This window comes from Balaenoptera physalus (genome assembly GCF_965194825.1).
Source record: "Balaenoptera physalus genome assembly, chromosome: 1".
Taxonomy (NCBI): domain Eukaryota; kingdom Metazoa; phylum Chordata; class Mammalia; order Artiodactyla; family Balaenopteridae; genus Balaenoptera; species Balaenoptera physalus.
In genome coordinates, this window is record NC_138882.1 from 118,218,746 (window position 1) to 118,239,240 (window position 20,495).

At 33.2% G+C, this 20,495-nt stretch overlaps 1 protein-coding gene across 3 annotated transcripts in view; it reads right to left on the reverse strand.

Moving 5' to 3' along the window:
* Nucleotides 1-5,476: 5,476 nt before the first annotated feature.
* PKN2 (protein kinase N2) overlaps nucleotides 5,477-20,495 on the reverse strand; it is a 126,183-nt gene continuing 111,164 nt past the window's right edge. For all 3 annotated transcript variants that reach the window (XM_082476745.1, XM_082476744.1, XM_082476746.1), the window contains 7 exons: nucleotides 18,396-18,572; nucleotides 14,038-14,100; nucleotides 12,708-12,784; nucleotides 10,519-10,661; nucleotides 6,409-6,516; nucleotides 6,123-6,203; nucleotides 5,477-6,035 (listed from right to left, as the gene is read on the reverse strand). In XM_082476745.1, the coding sequence (XP_082332871.1) occupies nucleotides 5,832-6,035; nucleotides 6,123-6,203; nucleotides 6,409-6,516; nucleotides 10,519-10,661; nucleotides 12,708-12,784; nucleotides 14,038-14,100; nucleotides 18,396-18,572 (853 nt within the window). In that variant the 3' untranslated portion in view covers nucleotides 5,477-5,831. The remainder of the gene's footprint in view (nucleotides 6,036-6,122; nucleotides 6,204-6,408; nucleotides 6,517-10,518; nucleotides 10,662-12,707; nucleotides 12,785-14,037; nucleotides 14,101-18,395; nucleotides 18,573-20,495) is intronic.

Below are 20,495 nucleotides of genomic sequence, written 5' to 3' on the forward strand. Positions count from 1 at the left end.
TGGTATAACTATACTCTGTGATTTTCTGCCATTTGTTTTATGGCTCAATTTTTGTAAATGCTCCATATGTACTTGAAAAAACTGTGGAATCCCTTAATTGTTGGAGGCAGAAATCTATGTACGTCCACTGGACCAAGCTTATTGTTTTCTTCTAACATTTTATATCTTTGCTGATGAGAAAGTCTATTGTCCAATAATGAGTTGAACTCTTCCACCCTGATGGATATTTGCTAGTTTTTTAAAGTAGCTCTAAGAATTTTTGCTTTATGTATTTAGAGACTATTTTATTAGATACATATATGCTTGGAGTTATATCTTTTTGGTTAATTGAATCTTTTATCATTGTGTAGAAACACTCTACTCTTAGTGACACATTTTTTTCAAGATGGGTCTAAAATCAGTTTTGTTTGATATTAAATAGAGCTACCATAGCTTTAGTTTGGTTTTTGCATTATACACATTGCCTCCTACTTTTAGTTTCAACTTCTCTGTGTACATATTTTTGTAAACATTATAAAGTCAGATTTCCTTTTAAAAATCTGTATCTTGGTTTTAACTAGTGAGTCTGCTCCATTTACATTGCTATACATTTAGATTTCTACCATGTCACCTTTGGTTTGGAATTTATACACACTATATTCTTTCAGTGAATATCCTTGACATTTTATGATTGTACATTTAACTAAAGTTAATCAATACCTTGACACCCAGCTTACCCTTCCCCGACGAAGTGAGAGAGTGGCATGGACATATATACACTACCAAATGTAAACTAGATAGCTAGTGGGAAGCAGCCACATAGCACAGGGAGATCAGCTCGGTGCTTTGTGACCACCTAGAGGGGTGGGATAGGGAGGGTGGGAGGGAGATGCAAGAGGGAGGAGATATGGGGATATATGTATATGTATAGCTGATTCACTTTGTTATACAGCAGAAACTAACACACCCTTGTAAAGCAATTATACTCCAATAAAGATGTTAAAACAGAAAAGACCTAGACACCCCAACAACACAATAGAATACTTTAGCTCTGATCTTCTCTATCTCAATTTTCTTACATCTGTTGTTCAGATTTTCTGTTGACTTAACATAGAAAAAAAAGGCTTCTATGTATGGATTTGGTTTATTTAGATTTACCTAAGTGTTTACCATTTTATTTGCTCACAAGCCTTTTTTGTATCTTAGATCATCTTTGGGGATCATTTTCTTTTTTCTTGAAGCACTTCCTTTAGAGTAGGACCTTGATCATAAACCCTCCTTTAAAAAATATTTTAATTGATTTCATTCTTAAAAAAATTTTATGTCCTACACAATTTCAGGCTGACATTTTATTTTCCAGTGCTCTGAAGACAATATTCCACTGCTTCTATTGTTGCTATTGAAAAGTTAGCTGTTAGTCTTTCCTTTCTCCCTGGGTATTTTCAAAATGTTGTCTTTGTGGTCTGCAGTTTCACTACAATGATTCTACGCATAAATTTATATTTATTCTGTATGGAGAATATTGTACTTATTAAATATTTTTCTTCTCTGGGAAATTTGCAGCCATTATGTCTTTACATATTGCCTCTCTTCCATTTATTCCAATTGTGTCTCCCTTCCATCTTCCATATCTCTTAACCTTCCTTTGATATCTTCCATTTCCTTATCTCTTTATTTGATTTACTTGGGATTATTTTTCAGATGTATCTTTCAGTTCTCCAGTTCTTTTTTCACCTGCCTAATCTGCTGTAATGCTTCCACTGAGTTTCAAATTTGGTCATTTATATATTTTTTTAATTTTTGGATTTTAAAAATGTTTGTTAATTTCTTTCAAATTTCATTTTACATATTTATCCTGGTAAATTTTAGGTATATAAACTTTTTTATATAGTTATTTTAAATTTTATATCTGAGAATTCTAATATTTGCAATCTTTTGGAGGGGCTGTCTATATTTACTATTTTTATTGGCTTCATTCAAGATAACTTGCTGTCTCTCATGTATTTGGTGATCTGTGATAGTGTATTACTTGATCTTAACCTGTTGAAATCCTATATATTTCCATCCAGGAAAGCTTTCATTGAGAAAGTATTTGATTCTACGGGTAGATGGAGAGTGATCTGCAAAGTAGAACTTGAGCTCCTCTAGAGAATTTTAGCACAGAACATATAAGTTCTACTGCAATTCCAAGGTGTGTTAACCTCATAATGGTATTGCTATAGAAGTCCATCCTTGGCAACTCCACTTCTTCTGGATGTCTGCATTTCCAAAGTCAGCTCCCTGCCATTTTGGCTCTTATCCTCTCCAACTTCCTACTTCTCTGGCCTAATCTGCGGACTGAGCTTCCGTCCCAACCTCTGAGTATTCTCACTTTCGTGCTTGGATATTCCCTAACTCTTAGGTGCTGAAGCCCTAGTGTGTGCAGATTCATGCTGAAGTTTGTTTGCTTACTTTGGGGTGAGGGGTTGCCGGAGACCACTCTTATCTTTAATGAGACCAGCAATGACTCAAATTATGTTTCGTACTGGATGTCTGAGAGTTTCTACTTAGTCAAGATACTAGAGGAAATTACGCAAGATTTTTGACACTTAGAAGTTACTTTACAAACTTACCTCTATTTATATATGTATATATTTACATACATATATTTATAAACACATATAGTTATATATGTATATACATATAAAGCTTATATCTCAGAGAAACACTAGATCTCAAAAGATAGCTAGAAGGTAAACAAGAATTCTATATTAAAAATATGATCCATGGGTTGGCATTTGTTCTTTTGGGTTTCTCATACTCACCCTCAGTTGCTTTGGGAAGATCAGCAGCACCTGTAAAAATTTTGTTAGATTTGAATCTATAATGCAGCTTTCACCTAGTCAACATACAATGGTGATTACATTATGACCTTAATCTGTGTCACAGAGATAGCAGGGTTCTTTTTACATTTCTGAAATACTCCATTTGTAATTTTTGAATAAGATGACTATAAAATGGCTAGTATTCTGTTTTCATTTACCGATTTTCTGAAAGGTCAGATTCTAAAATTGAATAAGTTATTCTCAAACAAGGGAAAAGTACATATAGTAGTACTGGTGCTTGCATTTTAGCATTAATGTTTACCATTCTTCATTTATGAAGACTTTGGTGCTTTTTTTTTTATCACCTTTCTATCCTTAGTGTCTAACACACAGAAGACATCCCATAAGTAACCACTGAATGAAAGATGCTACTAAACTTACAGGAACAGAATGCAAAATTTCCCCACCAGTGAAGTAGACAATTTGGTTTTTACCAGTGAAGTAGACAATTTGGTTTGACTCTTAATGATTTTGCCCTTCCCCAGGACAAAAAGTACCTGCAAGAAGGCTAACTAAAGTTAACTAGTCTTTGAGATCTTGAATCTAGGAAAGCTAATACATATTCTGACCAATAGGAAGTTTCCAAAAGGAAATAATACTTAAAAACAAAGTTACAAATTATAATCTAATAAACTTTAATTTGTGCATTTGTGGTAATTTATGACTGCAAAACACTTTTTCTTAAAATGACATAAAGGCACATTTAATTTGAATGCATAGTGTACCATTCTAAAATATCTTAATTTCCTTACAAAGTGCTTGAGCAGTCACTTACACATACAGTAATAACAAAATATATTTACACTCTATAGAGTTTAAAAATTTTAAATCTGACTAAAATATATATATTTTTAAAACTACAGAAAAAATTAGTGCTTTCTTCAGCTTAATTGTGTGAATATACCCTGCCCTCTAATTTTTTTAGTGATTGACTTCAATTAAAAAAAAAATTCTGTACACTGTGTAGTTACAAAATGCTATGTCAGTTTTTAATGCTAAACGCCTATTTTAGACATTGCTTTCTATGCATATTTGAGAACCAGAAAAGGTGAGCAGACTGTACCTCAAAAGTATTTAGTGTTTTTTTTAATGTTGTATTAACACTGTTTAAATTAAAACCAGACAATTAAGCTAAGATCCTCTACTGTCCTTCACCAAGGAAGTTAACTGGCATTTTAAAAGAATTTTAAACAACATATTGCTGCTCCCTCTTCCTATAAGATTTTCCCCCAAAGGATCATGGGTAATAATCAATTTGTAAGGAAACAGAAATTATCTCTGAACAATTTTAACTGTTCTCAGAGTACAGCAAAAACATGCCAACACACCCTGGCAAGGCTGAAATATTCATAAATGTTTTAAGCTCAATTCTCTACAAATCAATGTGCTTTCATTTTTCTCATAGGATTTAAACTTGAACAACTTTTAAGACATGAGATCATAATGATTAAATGGTTAACTCAGTATGGTTAGTTAACAACTTGCTATTCCTGAGGTATGATGGCCCTAACATGCTAAGCACAGAATCAAAGATGTTATTATTGAACTAGGGAAAAACAATAAAGTCATAGACTAGGAGGGAAAACAATTAAAACAAAACAAAAAAACCCAAAACTCCAGGCAAGTAGAAAAGTCATGGCTTGCAGAAAGACTTTCCTATCTATAAGAGCATTAAAAAGCCACAAATGGATCCTCTGAAGAGTTGTAAAAAAGTATTTGATCAAATTATTTTTGAGACTTTTGAGGTACAGCTTTAGTGTTATAATAATTTTTATAAAATATAGACTGTTTTATCAAAAATATTTATACATTCTGTTATAAAATATTGCTTTTGCCCTCAGTAACTGCCAATATAAAATCTGGATCCAGTGGCCTAAAATGTACAAATGCACTTAACGTAAATGCTGGAGTCTGAGGTGTCTGCTTGGCCACTGTACAAAAGTGATGAAGTGGTGAAATTAAATAATAAACCTACAACATAGAATACATTACAACTTGCACATATACATGTTCACAGCATGTATACAATGATAATCCCTATGTTTTAACAAAGATATAGTTCCCTTCTACAGTAGACACAAGAACAAGATGAACTAGGTTGATAAATGTACAATATCAAAAAAAGGAGTAATCAGTTCATTGATTTGGGAAGAAGGTATGACAACATACTGAGTATCTAGACTTTGGGAATGCATACAGGTAACAGTATCTTGGTTCAGGCTGATCATAAGTCCTCATTCTTAAAATTTTAAGTAAATGTAGATGTTTAGTTGTTTCTGTTTGTTTCAGTATAGTTGGTTTAATAAACATAATTGTTTGGCAAGTAGCTCTGTTGGAAAGCTATGAGGCTCTGTTACATGGTTGGTAAAGATAAGGCAATAAAAATTTTCTCCTAATAAATATTGAAAATTTATAATACAAGACATCAACTCATTCTGTTAAAGAAAAAAAGCCCCAAAATGTGCACAAACTACATTTTTTGATATTACAGTAATTTCTTTACAAAAATAAGAGCATTTGCCTTATTCAAACAGAATCATACTATGTGTGAATAGTAATAGCATCCCAAGCCCTTTTTTCCTCTTTTTGTAAAATACAGCTAAGGAAAGGTAACTGATTAATTTTCCTTCCACTTAAGACAGGAGTACAGCAAAGCTAGGGACTGTAGAAGAGTGTTTTTTTTTTTGTTTCTTCTTTTTTTAAAAAATAAGACTATTGATCCAAAAGTATTCATTTCTAATAGATTTTCATGGCCGATGTTCATTCAGCTTAAACTCCATGAAACTGCTTCCAGTGTTCAGATTTACGTTGAAAATACATTGAAAAGCCACTTTTCAAGAAGGTATTAGAATAGTATTTTTAAACACATCTTCATATGTTTAAAAAAAACTCAGAAGCTTTTGTTGGCACAGAGAGCAAATGAAGGGTTGCTATTTTTAGGAGGTCTTCTTATGAGTCAGTCTGCTTGGTTTCACAGTGTGTAGCAACTTAACACCAATCAGCAATGTAGTCAAAATCTCTGAACATTTCTTGCTCCTCTTCTGAAAGTATCCTTGGTTCTCGAGGTGGAGTCAGAATAGGTGCTTCTGAGGTAAATTCATCATCAAAATTACTAACATCTTCCCGCCCTCTAATTGTAGGTACAAACGGCGGCTTTACTTTTTTGTCCATCAGAGCACTCCAATCAATTAGCTGGATTACAAAATATAAAATGACCAGTTTAGTTTCCTACTCCTAATTGCTATAGTTTCATAAAAAATTTTAAACTTTCATACTTACTCGGAAAAATGGGTGCTTTTTTACATCCTCTGCATCTTTTTCACCAGCTCCAAGGCGCCGCTCAGGATTTCTTCTTAATAACTAACACAATATAAAGGAAGAAAGTTAATATAAAACCAGGGACTCATTGACAAGGATTCTTACAACTTGCAAAGCTTTAGATGTTTCTTTTGGTATGTGTTTGTCTAAACCATGCAACATCTATAACTGAAAAACAACTTCTAAAATTCTACTGGGAAATGTTCTTAAAAAAATTTCAGTAGTTTTATAAATCATTAATTCTTACCCTTCTCATTATTGAAATGGCTTCTGTAGATAAGAACCTTGGATACCTTACTTCATCATTTACAATACTGTCAAAGACCTCCTCTTCATCATCACCAGGAAAGGGAGACTAGAAGAAATATCCTTGAGTCAGTCAAAATGAGTTTCAATACAGTAAAATCTCATCATCTATTCAAAGATCTGAAGTACAACCAAAAACCAGACAGTGAGGAAAATAAGAAAAAGGAAAAACAAAAACAAAAAAACAGGCCCACCGAAACATCAAACAAATAAGGACTACAAGAAGTCACAATAGACACACAATAGATAGGTAACTACTAACCAGAGGATACACCATATACTCTTACTGAAATCTTCTTGTGGAAAGACAGAAGGAAATGGGTAAGGCAAATACAATAATAAGTGTTACTACAGAGGGAAGCACAGACTTTGTAGAAATACATCAGGCATGGATGTGCTTTGAATTTCACAGTCAACAGCAAATTATGGTGGCAAAACACAATTAGAGACTGCAGGCATAATGACTGCACTAAGAAGCAACTGCCGGGACTTCCCTGGTGGCACAGTGGTTAAGAATCCACCTGCCAATGCAGAGGACACGGGTTCGAGCCCTGGTCCGGGAAGATCCCACATGCCGTGGAGCAACTAAGCCCGTGCACCACAACTACTCAGCCTATGCTCTAGAGTCCGCGAACCACAACTACTGATTGCGCGTGCCACAACTACTGAAGCCTGCATGCCTAGAGCCCGTGCTCTGCAACAAAGAGAAGCTACCACAATGAAAAGCCCGTGCACCGTAACAAAGAGTAGCCCCTGCGGGCCGAAACTAGAGAAAGCCTGCGTGCAGCAACGAAGACCCAATGCAGCCAAAATAAATAAATAAAATTTAAAAAAAAGCAACTGCCAACAAAATTAAACTGAAAGGAGCACACATTTCCAGGCATATTTAATGCTCTATACATAACAGGTCTTGGGGCAGTTCAGTAAGCAGAATATTAAGACTGTTGCTCATAATGACAATAATAATGCTGTGTCATAAAAAGTAGTTAAATAAACATTCAGTATAACAATTTGATGTACATAGGGATAAACTCTCAACTATGTTGAAAATGTGGCTACGAAATATGACTTATTACCTCAGAATTTCAGATAGCTTAGATTTGGCTGCTTGTTTCCTTTTAGGTATTAAAGAACAAGAGCCAAACAGAAAGCAGTATCAATGGGGAGAGGGATCTTTGACCTGAGGAACCTGTGAAAATGATTTCAGAACCCAACGTCCTAAAGCTGAACTGCTAATCTTATCGCTCATATCTAGGAAAATTTCAAACTTTTCAGTTATCAAAAATCTTAATTTTGGTTTGATAAAACTTGGTTTTATCAAGCTTGTTGTATCAAAATCAAGTTTGTTCATTCACTCACTCAAAATATGTAAATTGAATACCTGTTATATGGAACAATACAATTTCTTTCTGGGATTGAGACAGTAAGTCAGAGGAAAATTCTCTTTCACAAGGATTCTCAATCAGAATTTCAAAGGGTAATACAAAACAATTTTGACTCCTATTTGAGAAGTCAATTTTGTATTTGAAAACTGTCACTCTAAAAGTCTCTGAATAGTGAAAATATATTTTCATACCTGTTAAGTTGTTAAAGTTCTTTTTTTCTGCAAATAGATTATAAGCTAACAGTGCTAACAATGGAAGGCCAACAAATGTGTTTTAAGTACATATTAAAAGAATTCAATAGTCTGTTCAGATGTCGAGGATCTAACTCTAATATCTAAGGTTATTTTAAACCTCTCTGATATCTTCACTCTCCTCTGACACAGAGAAAGGGGACCTGATATGTTAGTTTATTCCTGGAGTTGATTCAAGTCCTCAAAACTCATACAAATACAAATTTGAAAACACATGATATATCCAGTGAGTTTTCAATCATTTGTAATAATAGAGGAATCAGATATAAACTTTAACCAAACCTCACTTTTATACACTTAAAAAAAGTTAATGCTAAAATTTCACCAATGCTATAAAATTATAAAATATATGTACCAATGAGTTTTAAGTTTAGTTCTTTTCCCAACTATCCTTTTATGGTGGTGCTAAAAAGAAATGAAATTGCAAAAAGCAATTGCTAAGAAATAGCCAGATTCACTGTCTTTTATCTCCTAGTAATTAAGAGCTTAATCAATGAGAAGTTCCTTTAAAAAATATGGAACAGGAGCTTCCTCACTTGTTCACTGCCAGATCCCCCAGACACTTTAGAATCAGAGGAAGTAGAATTAACTGGCTCTTAATTCTATAGTATTTTGCAATAAACTCATTTTTTGCATGTCATCTCTAATATGGAGAGTACATTTTAAGCAAGCACATACTTTAGGTAATAAATCTCATACATAATTGAATACTACGTTTAAAAAACAAAGCAACAAAAATGTTACTTAAAAAAAAAGTTCAAGGGCTTCCCTGGTGGCACAGTGGTTAAGAATCCGCCTGCCAATGCAGGGGACCCGGGTTCGAGCCCTGGTCCGGGAAGATCCCGTGGAGCAACTGAGCCCCTGTGCCACAACTACTGAGCCTGCGCCCTAGAGCCCATGCTCCACAGCAAGAGAAGTGACTGCAGTGAGAAGCCCGCGCACTGCAACGAAGAGCAGCCCCCGCTCACCGCAACTAGAGAAAGCCCGCACGCAGCAACGAAGACCCAATGCAGCCAAAAATAAATAAGTAAATAAATAAAATAAACCTATTAAAAAAAAAAAGTTCAAGTATGTCAGAGCTTACAGAAACAACTATTATGAGTACTTCTGGCGCTCACAGAAAGTAAATACCACTGTGGATTAGGGATAAAATATATCTTTCCATCTTTATGCTTTTCTAAATAGAGGTGAAAAATTCAGATCTGAACCCATGGTCTTTAGAAAAGAAATAAATTTGGGTGGATTAAATACCCTATCCTGCAGGCAGCAAAGCACAATGGTTTACAGACAGGTTAAAATCCCAGCTCTACCATATGAGAGCTGTGTGACTTAAAGCAAGCTATTAACTTCTTTGTGTCTCTATTTATGCATCTGGAGATAAACATAAGACTACTATTGAGCTCATTAAAGTTTGCTGAAAAATTAAATGAGCTAATACTTATAAAGCACATAGAATAGTGCCTAGCACATAGTAAACATTTTAATTCGCTATTTCTTTTCCTCCTTTTCCAAGTTTCCACTCCAATTTGACATATCAAAAGGTACTGTCATTGGATGAACTAAATTCATTTATTTACTTGTTTGGTATAAGTGCCACTAAATGACAATCACAGAGCAAAACTTTAGAAATCTCTGACATTCAATACTTTAGTCATTCATCATTCAGCTACTAGTTTTTTCATGCCTAGAATGTACAAGGTTGGTCATTGGCATTAGGGAAACTGCAGAACAATGAACCAATGCAAGGTAATTTTTCTTGCATCTCAAGATCATCAAACCAATCTAAGTAATTTTCAATTACTTGTCTAAATATTTACTCTTTTTAAATTCCACCCTAATTTATCATTTCCAATAATTTATAACAAAATAGATTAGTCTCTTCTTACTGCTTTATCAATTAGATATAATTCACTGTTTTCTAAGTGGTAACAATTTCTGTATACAACTAAGTTATCCCCAGAAATTTAAGTTAATCTAAAGAAAATAGTAGGAAAAAAAATGTTAATCTTTTCAATTCTACTGTATCACTTTTGAAGGTAACATTTATTTTTGACTAAAATATAGCTGACCGTTCTTTACAGGTACAGAGTACATTCCTTTTATCAGTCTTCCTGCTTTCTATTTCTTATGAAATAATCAGTTATGTATGATTGTGTTTAAAAATCATAAAATATAACCAGAGCAACACTGAAATATAAGAAACTATTTTTGAAGCATTGGTATACATTCCACAGATAATATAAAAATCTAAAAAAGATGGTGAAGGTAATATAGGATCATAGGCAATTACTAATATATATAAATATTTATAAAGCTTAAGTTCTACTTACGCAGGAGACATATTAAGTGGTTTTATAAGTGACATGCTTTGTTCTTTCAATCACGTTTCCCTTTTACCTATTTTATACTGCTTACCTCACCAACGAGCATTTCATATATAAGTACGCCAAGGCCCCACCAATCTACAGCCCTTGTATAGGATGTTTCTGTTAATACTTCTGGGGCAAGAAATTCAGGAGTGCCACAAAATGTGCTTGTCCTATCTCCAAACCCCATTCCTGAAAAAGGTAAAATTCAAATATTTGTTAGCAAAGAAAAAAATCTGGCAAAAAAAATAGAAGATATCCTTAGGAAGCAAAATTAAAGGTGTACATTTGTGCATGGTAATCAAACTCAAAATACATTTAAGACTTTAGCTAACTCGTTTTCTAAATATGTTTCTCAAAATTTAGTAATAAATTAGTCAAACATACATTCTACATATTGAAGAAAATGTCTCATTGTATTCTAAACTGCTAAAAGCACATTATACACATCATCTTATGAAAGCGGACTTGTTAGTTGGGATAGGAGGAGAGGAGCCTCAGGTAACTTATCTGCGGAGGTGACACCTGAGTTGAGTGACGGATGAGCAGACATTAGTCAGCAAATAGAGCTGAGATGAGTGATAGTGGTGGAGAGACAAAGACTGCAAGCAGTTTATTGTTGCTGCAACAGAAAGTACTAGGCAGACAGCTGCAAGAGATCTGGCTGGAGAAGGAGGCAGGCAGATCAGGAAGGGCAATGTATATCACATCTTTGCCATTGAAGGTTTTCAGTAGCGGCGTACCATGGTCAGATTTGTATTTATATGGGCCCCTTTTGCATTTTAGCAATTACATGGCAGATTGATTTGAGGGAGAAAAAGAATAGAGACAGAAAAGTTAAAAGGCTATTAAAGTAGTCTTGTCAAAACAAGATGATGGTTGGTAGAGGGAAGATGAAAAACTTAAGAAATATTAAGGAGGTAGATGTCAGCACAATTTGGTGATTAACAGGATGTAGAAAGTAGTGAAGAGGAGAGAGTCCAGGATAATTCCACATTTCAAATTGGGAGACTGAGAGGATTGTGGCACCATCAACTTCAAACGAGACTGAGGAAAAGAAACTATTGTTTGTGCAGCGTTTGAGGTACCTGCTGACCAAGTAAAACTGTCTAGTAGATAGTTGACTATATATGTTAGGAAAGGAAATAATAGATTTGGAAATCATTAGAATATAGTTGCTAGTTAAAAACTGCCTGAGAAAAGCAATGGGCTAAGGCCAGACTCTGAGGAACAAAAGCATTTAAGTCAATAGTGTCCAATACCGAGAAGTCCAAAAAAGGAAAAAAACTTTCATGAGATTCAATAATTAGGAGGTCAGTTGGTAACTGATGGACACAGATTTATAAAGTTCACTCACTAATTCATCCAATTACTTATTAATTAAGCATTCACTGAATACTTAAGATGTGCCAAGCACTATACTATATACTATGGAAAGAAAGCTGAATAAGAAACAGGAAGCTACCAGAGTAGAGGGGGAGACAGACAATGTTTGCTACAATACAGTGTATTAAGTGTACCTATTTACTATATGTTAGACACTGTGCCGCATACTTATCTCTAATTCTCATAATACTCCTAAACAAGAAGGATTATATACATTTTATAGCTGAGGAAACAGACTCAATGAGATTAAAAGTAACTTGTCCAAAGACACAGGGCAAATAAGTGGCAGAGCCAGGATTCAAACTTAGGACTGTGTGGTGCCTAAGCCCATCCCCTTTACATTTTCTTATGCTACCTCTTGATTCAAATTTCCCCAGTTTACATATTTATTTACATATGTTTGTGTGTGTACACACACACGTATAGGTACATAAAAGATTCTTGAGGCATATGCATACTTTTTTCCTATTTAAAATGTTAAAAGTTTTAAGAAGCAGGAGAGAAGTTTTTAGGCACGCATAATTTACTCTGCACAATCGCAGCAAAGCAAAAAATTTGGTGCTTAACCAATGCTTTCTTAGAGTAGAGAGAATTATTAATCATACAAAGATAATCTTATTTTTATACTATGATTTCTAAAAACCTAACCTTATTCATATTCACAGAATAAATTCTTAATAATATGATAATTAGGTTTATGAACAACCTGTAAGTCTCAATAAAGAATAAGTTAAAGTTTAATTTTTAATAAATTAAAAAATACATTTTGCTCTCCATAGACAAATTTTAAAACTTCCAAAGTACAAAGGAATAGTAATCTATTAGAAAAGGCACTTTAAAATACCCAATTACCTTCTTTGCAAAGACCAAAATCAGCAATTTTCACAAAGCCCTCTGTATCTAGCAATAAGTTATCCAATTTCAAATCTCTGTTCAGGATTAAAAAAATGCAAAATGAAAAAAAAAAATCAATAAAATCAGTAGATAATATCAGTAAAAATATCATTTTAATAGGAGCCGTACTTTCTCTTTACTAAAAATGAATTTTTTCAAGTTATGGTTTGAGATTTAAATACTATATTACAAATGTTCATTTTCTTTCTTTTGGCAAGTTTTACTTTACAAACAATAATTTCTGAACATTTTCCCCGTTATGTAGAAAAGGAATAATGTATCTAAAAGAGAAATGTTTGATCTATTTAAATATATATTTTAAAGCTCAGAAGGAGTTCATGGATCTTTAACTCAAGTTTAATTAATTAATTAATTCTTTAATTAATTAATGGCCATGCCACGCAGCTTGTGTGGATCTCAGTTCCCCCACAAGGGACTGAACCTGGGCCATGGCAGTGAAAGCGCCAAATCCAAACCACCAGACCATCAGGGAGCTCTCGGACTTGGACTAACTTTGAAGTTTGCCTACACGCCATCCATAAGAATGAATTATCAAACAAACAGTATAAGTAAGGTATAAGGGAGCAGGTTTAACCTTCTAAGAGAATAATTCAAAATAAAGAGGAAGCTATTAAGTCATACTAAATGATTACAAATTAAGTTGAAAATATTTTATTCTTTAAGTTAAATAGGGCCATTAGGAAACCATTATCTTGGAAACATTGTTAGAAGTTTGAATAAACTGATGTTTATAGTCTTTTAATTCTGACTGGCCTTCCCATAATTTGTCTCATCTAGACCAATGTTATTCAAAGTGTTAACCATAGACTAGTTGCTGGGCTATGAACTATTTCTAACTGGTCTGCAATTTGGTAAGGAGTTTGTGCCAGTACATAAATCAGATATGTCATTAAGTACACTGTCTAGTTGGCAGCAAGGCTTAATGAAGGAAGCAAGGTGATGTTTTATAATCTGGCACAAGTGGATCAGTTGAATGTAAAATATTCACCAGGATGAATATTGTTGGTAAATTGTGTTATCATAGGCCAACTTATAATTTGACTATTCTAATTAGGTAATGGGCAGAGGACCAGTAACAAGGAAGTTCATCATATAATTATTGTGTTAACCATGTCTTTCAAAATTGGAGTTTAACTTTTTTAGTGGTCAGTTACCATACGAAAGAGAAAATTAAGAAGCTGGTTAAACACAAAATATCCTTCTTAATTATCTTTAATTCTACTTCATATCAAAATAAGCAATTAGAAAATATCAAAACTTTACTTACCTATAAACAATTTTGTGTTCATGTAAATACTGCAACCCAAGAACTACACATGCAGCATAAAATCTGTTTTAAGAATTAAATCAAAAGAAGTTTAATAAATTCCACTACTCTTGAATCCCAGTTTATACTTTTATGCTTCAAAGCAGAACTCTGTAGTTAACTAATTTCACAAGTATTTATTTAGTCCTTACTATGTGCCAGACATATAAGTTAGATATGTGCTAAATATTAGGGGTAAAATTTAAAAATAAGAAAAATACAGACTCTAAAATGGAAACCATTAACTTTGCCTGGTGGAGTCACTGAAGCCCTTGGGGTAGACATGTGATCCGGTTCTTCGAAGAAATTACAATATGCCATCATAAAGGCAGAAGGACAGTATGAAAGGCAGAACTTTTGTGGGGGAAATATAGGGTATTCCCCTATGAGGGAAACGAATAGACATGTAAAAGGCATAACCTGTTTGACAACCATAATGAGTTTGTTGTGGCTGAAGTAAAGGATAAGGAAGAAGTAGCGGGAGATGCAGCTGAAAAGATAGCCTGAGATCAAGTTGTGAAGGACCTTGAATGTCATATTATGAACACAGGCATACCTTGTTTTACTGTGCTTTTACTTTATTGTGCTTCACAGACAACTGTGTTTTCTTACAAACTGAAGGTTTGTGGCAACCCTGAATGGAGCAACCCCATGGGTGCCATTTTTCCAACAGCATTTGCTCACTTCAGAGCTCTGTGTCACATTTTGGTAATTCTCTCAATATTTCAAGCTTTTTCATCATTATTGTATTTGTTATGGTGATCTGTGATTTCTGACATTATTATTGCAAAAAGATTACAACTTGTTGAAGGATCAGATGATGGTTAGCATTTTTTAGCAATAAAGTATTTTTTAATTAAGGTATGTATGTTAGTTTTTTTTTTAGACATAACGCTGTCGAACACTTAATAGACTACAGTATAGTGTAAATGTAACTTTTATATGCACCAGGAAACCAGAAAATTAACATGACTCACTTTATTATGATATTTGTTTTATTATGATGTTTGTTTCAGTATGGAACTGAACCTGCAACATCTATGAGGTATGCCTGTACTGAAAATTCTTCTCTTAGTGATAGCAAATCAAACCATTTTAATCAGGGCAGAATAATCAGATTTATGTTACAGAGAACTTTCTTGATTGTAGTATGAAGTGGAGTGGAAGTAGGTAGATATCCAGAGGGAAAAGGAACAGATAAGGCTAAAATGATAGTACAGATGAAAGATCATGAGTACCTCTAATGTAGTGGCAACAAAGAGAATAAGAGATGGATTCAAGAGAAACTTTAAAACAAGCATGATAGGACTCGGTGTCTCATTAGCTATAAAGGATGAGGGAGAGGGAAAGGCTGAAGATGACTCTCAAGGTTTCCTTTTTATTGTAATGAATAGGTGGAGAAATACAGAAGTAGCCAAAGTTTTGTGGGGAAAGTGAGTTTGCCTTTAGACATATTGACCTCAAATTGCCTTGGGACAGGTGAAGAGGTCTAGAAATTGGATAAACAGGTTTAGATCTTAGAAAAACTTCAACCCAGCTAGAATATTAACTCTTGAGGGATCGGACCATGTTTGTCTTTTTCAGCGTTTAGCCTAAATGCTTAGCAAAATGCTTGATACACAATAGCCTTACTGAATAAGGAGGTAGGTAATAAATAAATGAATGAATTAAAAAATGCAGATCTGTCTTCAGTGTAGAATAGCCTATAAGGAGCCACTTAGGAGAATCAGTTCTTAATTTTACAAGTAATACATGGATATTTCCTCTATAAAATACACATAATACCCCTACCCCAAAGCACAATTTTTCATTTATCCATCTCCATCTCACCCCGACGCCACTACTTATCCATAAAGGTAACTACTTTTGTTAGTTTCATGAATGTTCTTCAAACTTTTAGAATGCATTTACGTGTACATGTAGATATGTTTTGTGTTTATTTTTACAAAAATGGAACCATAATTTGGAGATTTTTAAAATGCAACTATTTATAAATATTTGATTATACGTTAGATCTTATGTAATTATTTAACATAAGTTTAAAAGATTTAGCTGAAGTCCATTAAAACAAATGTGATTCTAAAATTGCTTAAGGTAGTTATTTTTAAGCAAACTTATTCTGGTGGCAAAACAATACTGTAACAATTATAAAAATACTCTGATTTCTCTTTTGTTTCATTATTTGTAAACAGATTGTCCTAATGATACTTAATAAATAACTGGGTATACTGGGTATCATCAAATCAAACCTTTAAGATAAATATTTTACAGAATCAGAAAATGAAGCTCTCAGAGAGAGTAATTTATCTAAAGCGACATAGCAGGAACACAGGAAAGCTAGGACTCAAATTAATTTCGATTCCTTCGTCTCAAGCAATAAGAATACAATGTTTGCCTAGTATATGTGAGTCACCCTTCTAGGTGTTCCACTAGTACACAGAATACACATAGTCCTCGTTGCTCCCCTTTAGTGAGGGGAGACAGACAATAAAAATGTAAAAAATAAATAAGGTGATTTCAGGTATAAAGTGCTATGGAGAATATAAAATATAAAATAGAATGGAGTGTGGCCTGATTTAGACGTTAGTGATACAGTGGTATTTTAGTTAAAAGTAATGAGGAAAGACCTCCAAAGAAATGACATTTGAGGTGAGATCTGAATGATTAGAGGGAGGTACTTTAGATATGAAGTATTGCAATAAAGCGTTTTATTCTTGTATTTCACTGGACTTAATTGTTTCATTGGTACTATATAATTTGTACTCTCAGCAAAAATAAAAAGTTTGTTAAGGCAGAATAGGATTTTACATTTATTAAAGAAAAGGCATAACAAAACAAATTCCCAAGGCAGTTAGCACACGACTAGGCGTAGTCTAGATGCCTTGCTTTTAATTTTTAAGTATTAATTTTTAAATATGCAGGGAATGAATTATTAGTAGCCTTCTATTATTTTGTGGCTTTTGCTTCCTTTTCTGAAAGCTTCACTATCCATCAGAACTAATGCCCTAGTACTACTATCTGCTGTATTATACTTCTGATGGTTATGATGAGAATCAAATAAAGGAATGAAAGCAAAAATGTTACACAAATGTCAGTTGTCAGAATACAGACAAGTGATAAAAATTCAATAGTAAACTCAATAAAGTTTTACTACTGATTTATGATTTGGGTTATGTTTTGCAGGTAGAATTTGGATGTTGCATGTAAGGAAAAAAGAGAATCAAGAATGACTCCCTGTGTTTTGGCTTGAACAACTGATAGATGGTATTGCCATTTAATAAGAGAGAAGCCTAGAAGAGTAACAGGCTGGGAAGTGGTGGGTGAGGTGGGGGGAAATGGGAAATATCAGGCGTTCATTTTGAGATGTTAAACAAGAAATACTTATTAGCCATATGAAGGGAAGAGTCAAGTTGGCTGCTGAATGTTATTGGAATTCGAAGTTTAGGTAAGAGGTAAGGGCTGGAGATATAAATTTAGTAAACACCTGCATATACAGTGTAGCTATTAAGAGCATTTTCCTAGGTTCAAATCCTAGCTCCAACACTTAAGAGCTATAAAACTGGGATAACAACAGGGAAAGAATATATATAATTATGTTTAATCACAAATGTTTGCTATTATTTATTCCTTTGCATCTGAATAAGCAAAACCTTCATATAATATCAAATTCAAAAACTACAAAAAGGGTTATAGTGATAAATTAAAATATTTAACACAGTACCTGACATCCTGTAAGCGTTCAGTGAAATACATATTTTAAACAGTATACCCAGTTATTTATTAAGTATCATATCTGGATTCTATGTCTTTCATTGGAGGAGATACGCAAACCAATTTCTTTTATATTCTTTAGAGATACTGTAAGCACATGCAAGCAAACACTTAAGACATACTCTTTTAAATTACCCTTTAAAATGCAAATACAAATATTTCACACAAATATATAATACAAACTCTTCTACATTTTCTTTTTTCACTTAACAATGTACTTTGAGTATAATTAATACTTAAAGCCATGGTCCTAGATGGCATTCCCTAGGGAGAAAATATACTGGAAAAAAAGAAGAGATTTTACTAAAATAAACCTAAATTGTATATCTAAATTATCAAGTGTGATTTAGGGTAATCCATGAAATTTTCAACATGAACAACAGAGAAAAAACATTTATTTATGGCAAAAAGGTAAGTAAGGAGTTCTAATATTCCTTCATCTATTTTCCATATGAGGGAAAGAAATAAATCTAAAATTCAGAGAGCATTTTTTCCCTCCCAGAAAGAAATCAGTCATGAAGAAACTCAGAGAAATGCTAAATACTCACACAGCTCTTGGTTCAGAAAAGACATCAGTATGAATGTGCATCATTAGGTCCCCACCGGCAGCATATTCCATTACAAAGCAAACATGCTCTTTGGTTTGGAAACATGCAAAAAGGTTCACCAAAAAGGGATGCCTTACACTATTCACAGTTTCAAAAATTCTTTTTTCACACATCAGGCTGTAAGAGAAAACATTTAAAAATCACTGGTATTTTTTTTTAAAGTTCTAGTTGGAAATAACATTCTTTAAAAATTACTAAACTCTAAAATATGCAAAGTTCTTAATCATTATAACTTTAAAACCATAATATGTGTCCTAGTTTTGCTATAAATGCTTTGAAAAATTTGGGCTACTTGATATATATAACTTTAATAGAAATATATTAATGAAAACTAAATATGATTAGCATGACAAAGTTCACATTGATAGTATCAGAGCAGCACACATATGGCTAGTGGTAATAGTTAATAAAAAAGGCTTAATTGGGAGTGAATTGTGCAAATTTTTCAGGAATTGGTCAGAGGATTTAGCAACCTAAAGCATAATTTTAAAATACATATTTTGTGATCAAGGCAATTTCAAGGACAGTATATACTTATAATTCACAAGCTATGGTATCGAAATATTCTATTACATAATATATGAAGCTGAGAGGTAAAGATACACTGCATAAAATTTTAATTTAAAAGGCTAACTGGAAAATAAAGAAGTTACATGGAGAATTCTATAACATACTTCAAGGAAGCTCCTGGAGAATGATACAATTTATCTATAAAATCTATAGCTATCACAGGTTTCCCTGTAAGAACTCTTACAAGCTGCTTAAAAGAACAGTGGTCAAACTTACTGACTCTGAAACAATTTCGCCTAAATAACAAAAAATACCACTCTTCTTCCCCCTGAAAATATTTAGTAAATCAACCTGACTTAAAACTCAAAGCAGACATGTACACACTGCTATATTTAAAATGGATAACCAACAAGGACCTACTGTATAGCACAAGCAACTCTGTTCAGTACTATGTAACAACGTAAATGGGAAAAGAATTTGAAAAAGAATAGATACATGTGTATGTGTAACTGGGGAAAAACCAAAAAAAGAAAAAAAAATCTAAACAACAACAACAAAAAACACCTCAAAGCAGAAGAAAACCAGGTCAAATATTATTCAGATACAACTTGGAATTAACACTTTAAGCACCTGATCAAAATAAATATACCTACAGACGTATTTTATTAACAATTAGATTACATTTATGTTTCTAATACAAAATAGGCATTTTTGTTTGTTTCTGAGACTGGAATCAAAAATTGACATTAATGTTTGTTGAAAAGCATTAATAATGCTTTCATTTTTAAAATTAAAGAACTGCTTAGATGTCTGTGTGTGTGTGTGTGTGTGTGTGTATTTGGTTATTGATTTCAAAATACCAAACCAAAATTCTAATGTTAGAAGGAGGTAGACCCATTCTCCTTTCTTTTGGATGTCTTCAGAGTTAATTTTAAAAAGGTTAATTTAAAGATTAAAGCATTTGTTTGGGTATCCAGATTATACTGCTATGACTCAAGAAAATTAAATAGAATTTTGAAAACATTTAAGAGTATACCTGTTGTGTAGAAGGAACATGGAATTTTTATTGCTCTGTTAATATAGTTGTATTCTGAATTATGAACTAAAACACCTGTTCAGTTTTAAATACTGACAGTAAATGCAGCTGTTATGAAATAGTGTTTAAACTCCATTTAATATGGTCACATTCTAGATGAACTCTTACCCTCTTATTTCACCCAATCTGTTTACAACTTTATATATACTCAGAAACAGAAAGCCCCACTGTAATTGTTTCTAAAGCGTTGGGCTTATGTCTACATACATTTGCAAGGTTTCTAAATGTTACTACAAATTAAGTCACTATTAGAAATAAATACACAGAAGATTAGAAAGAACAGTTAACAGCTTTGACTTTATCACCATTTAAATTTATTGGAAAACAATGTCCAATTGGGCAAGATCTGTAAGACAGCTTCTAAAACAATTGATTTACTATGTGAATCTTAATTTTGGCTAATGAGGATAAAATATTCAGATGAAATAAGACAA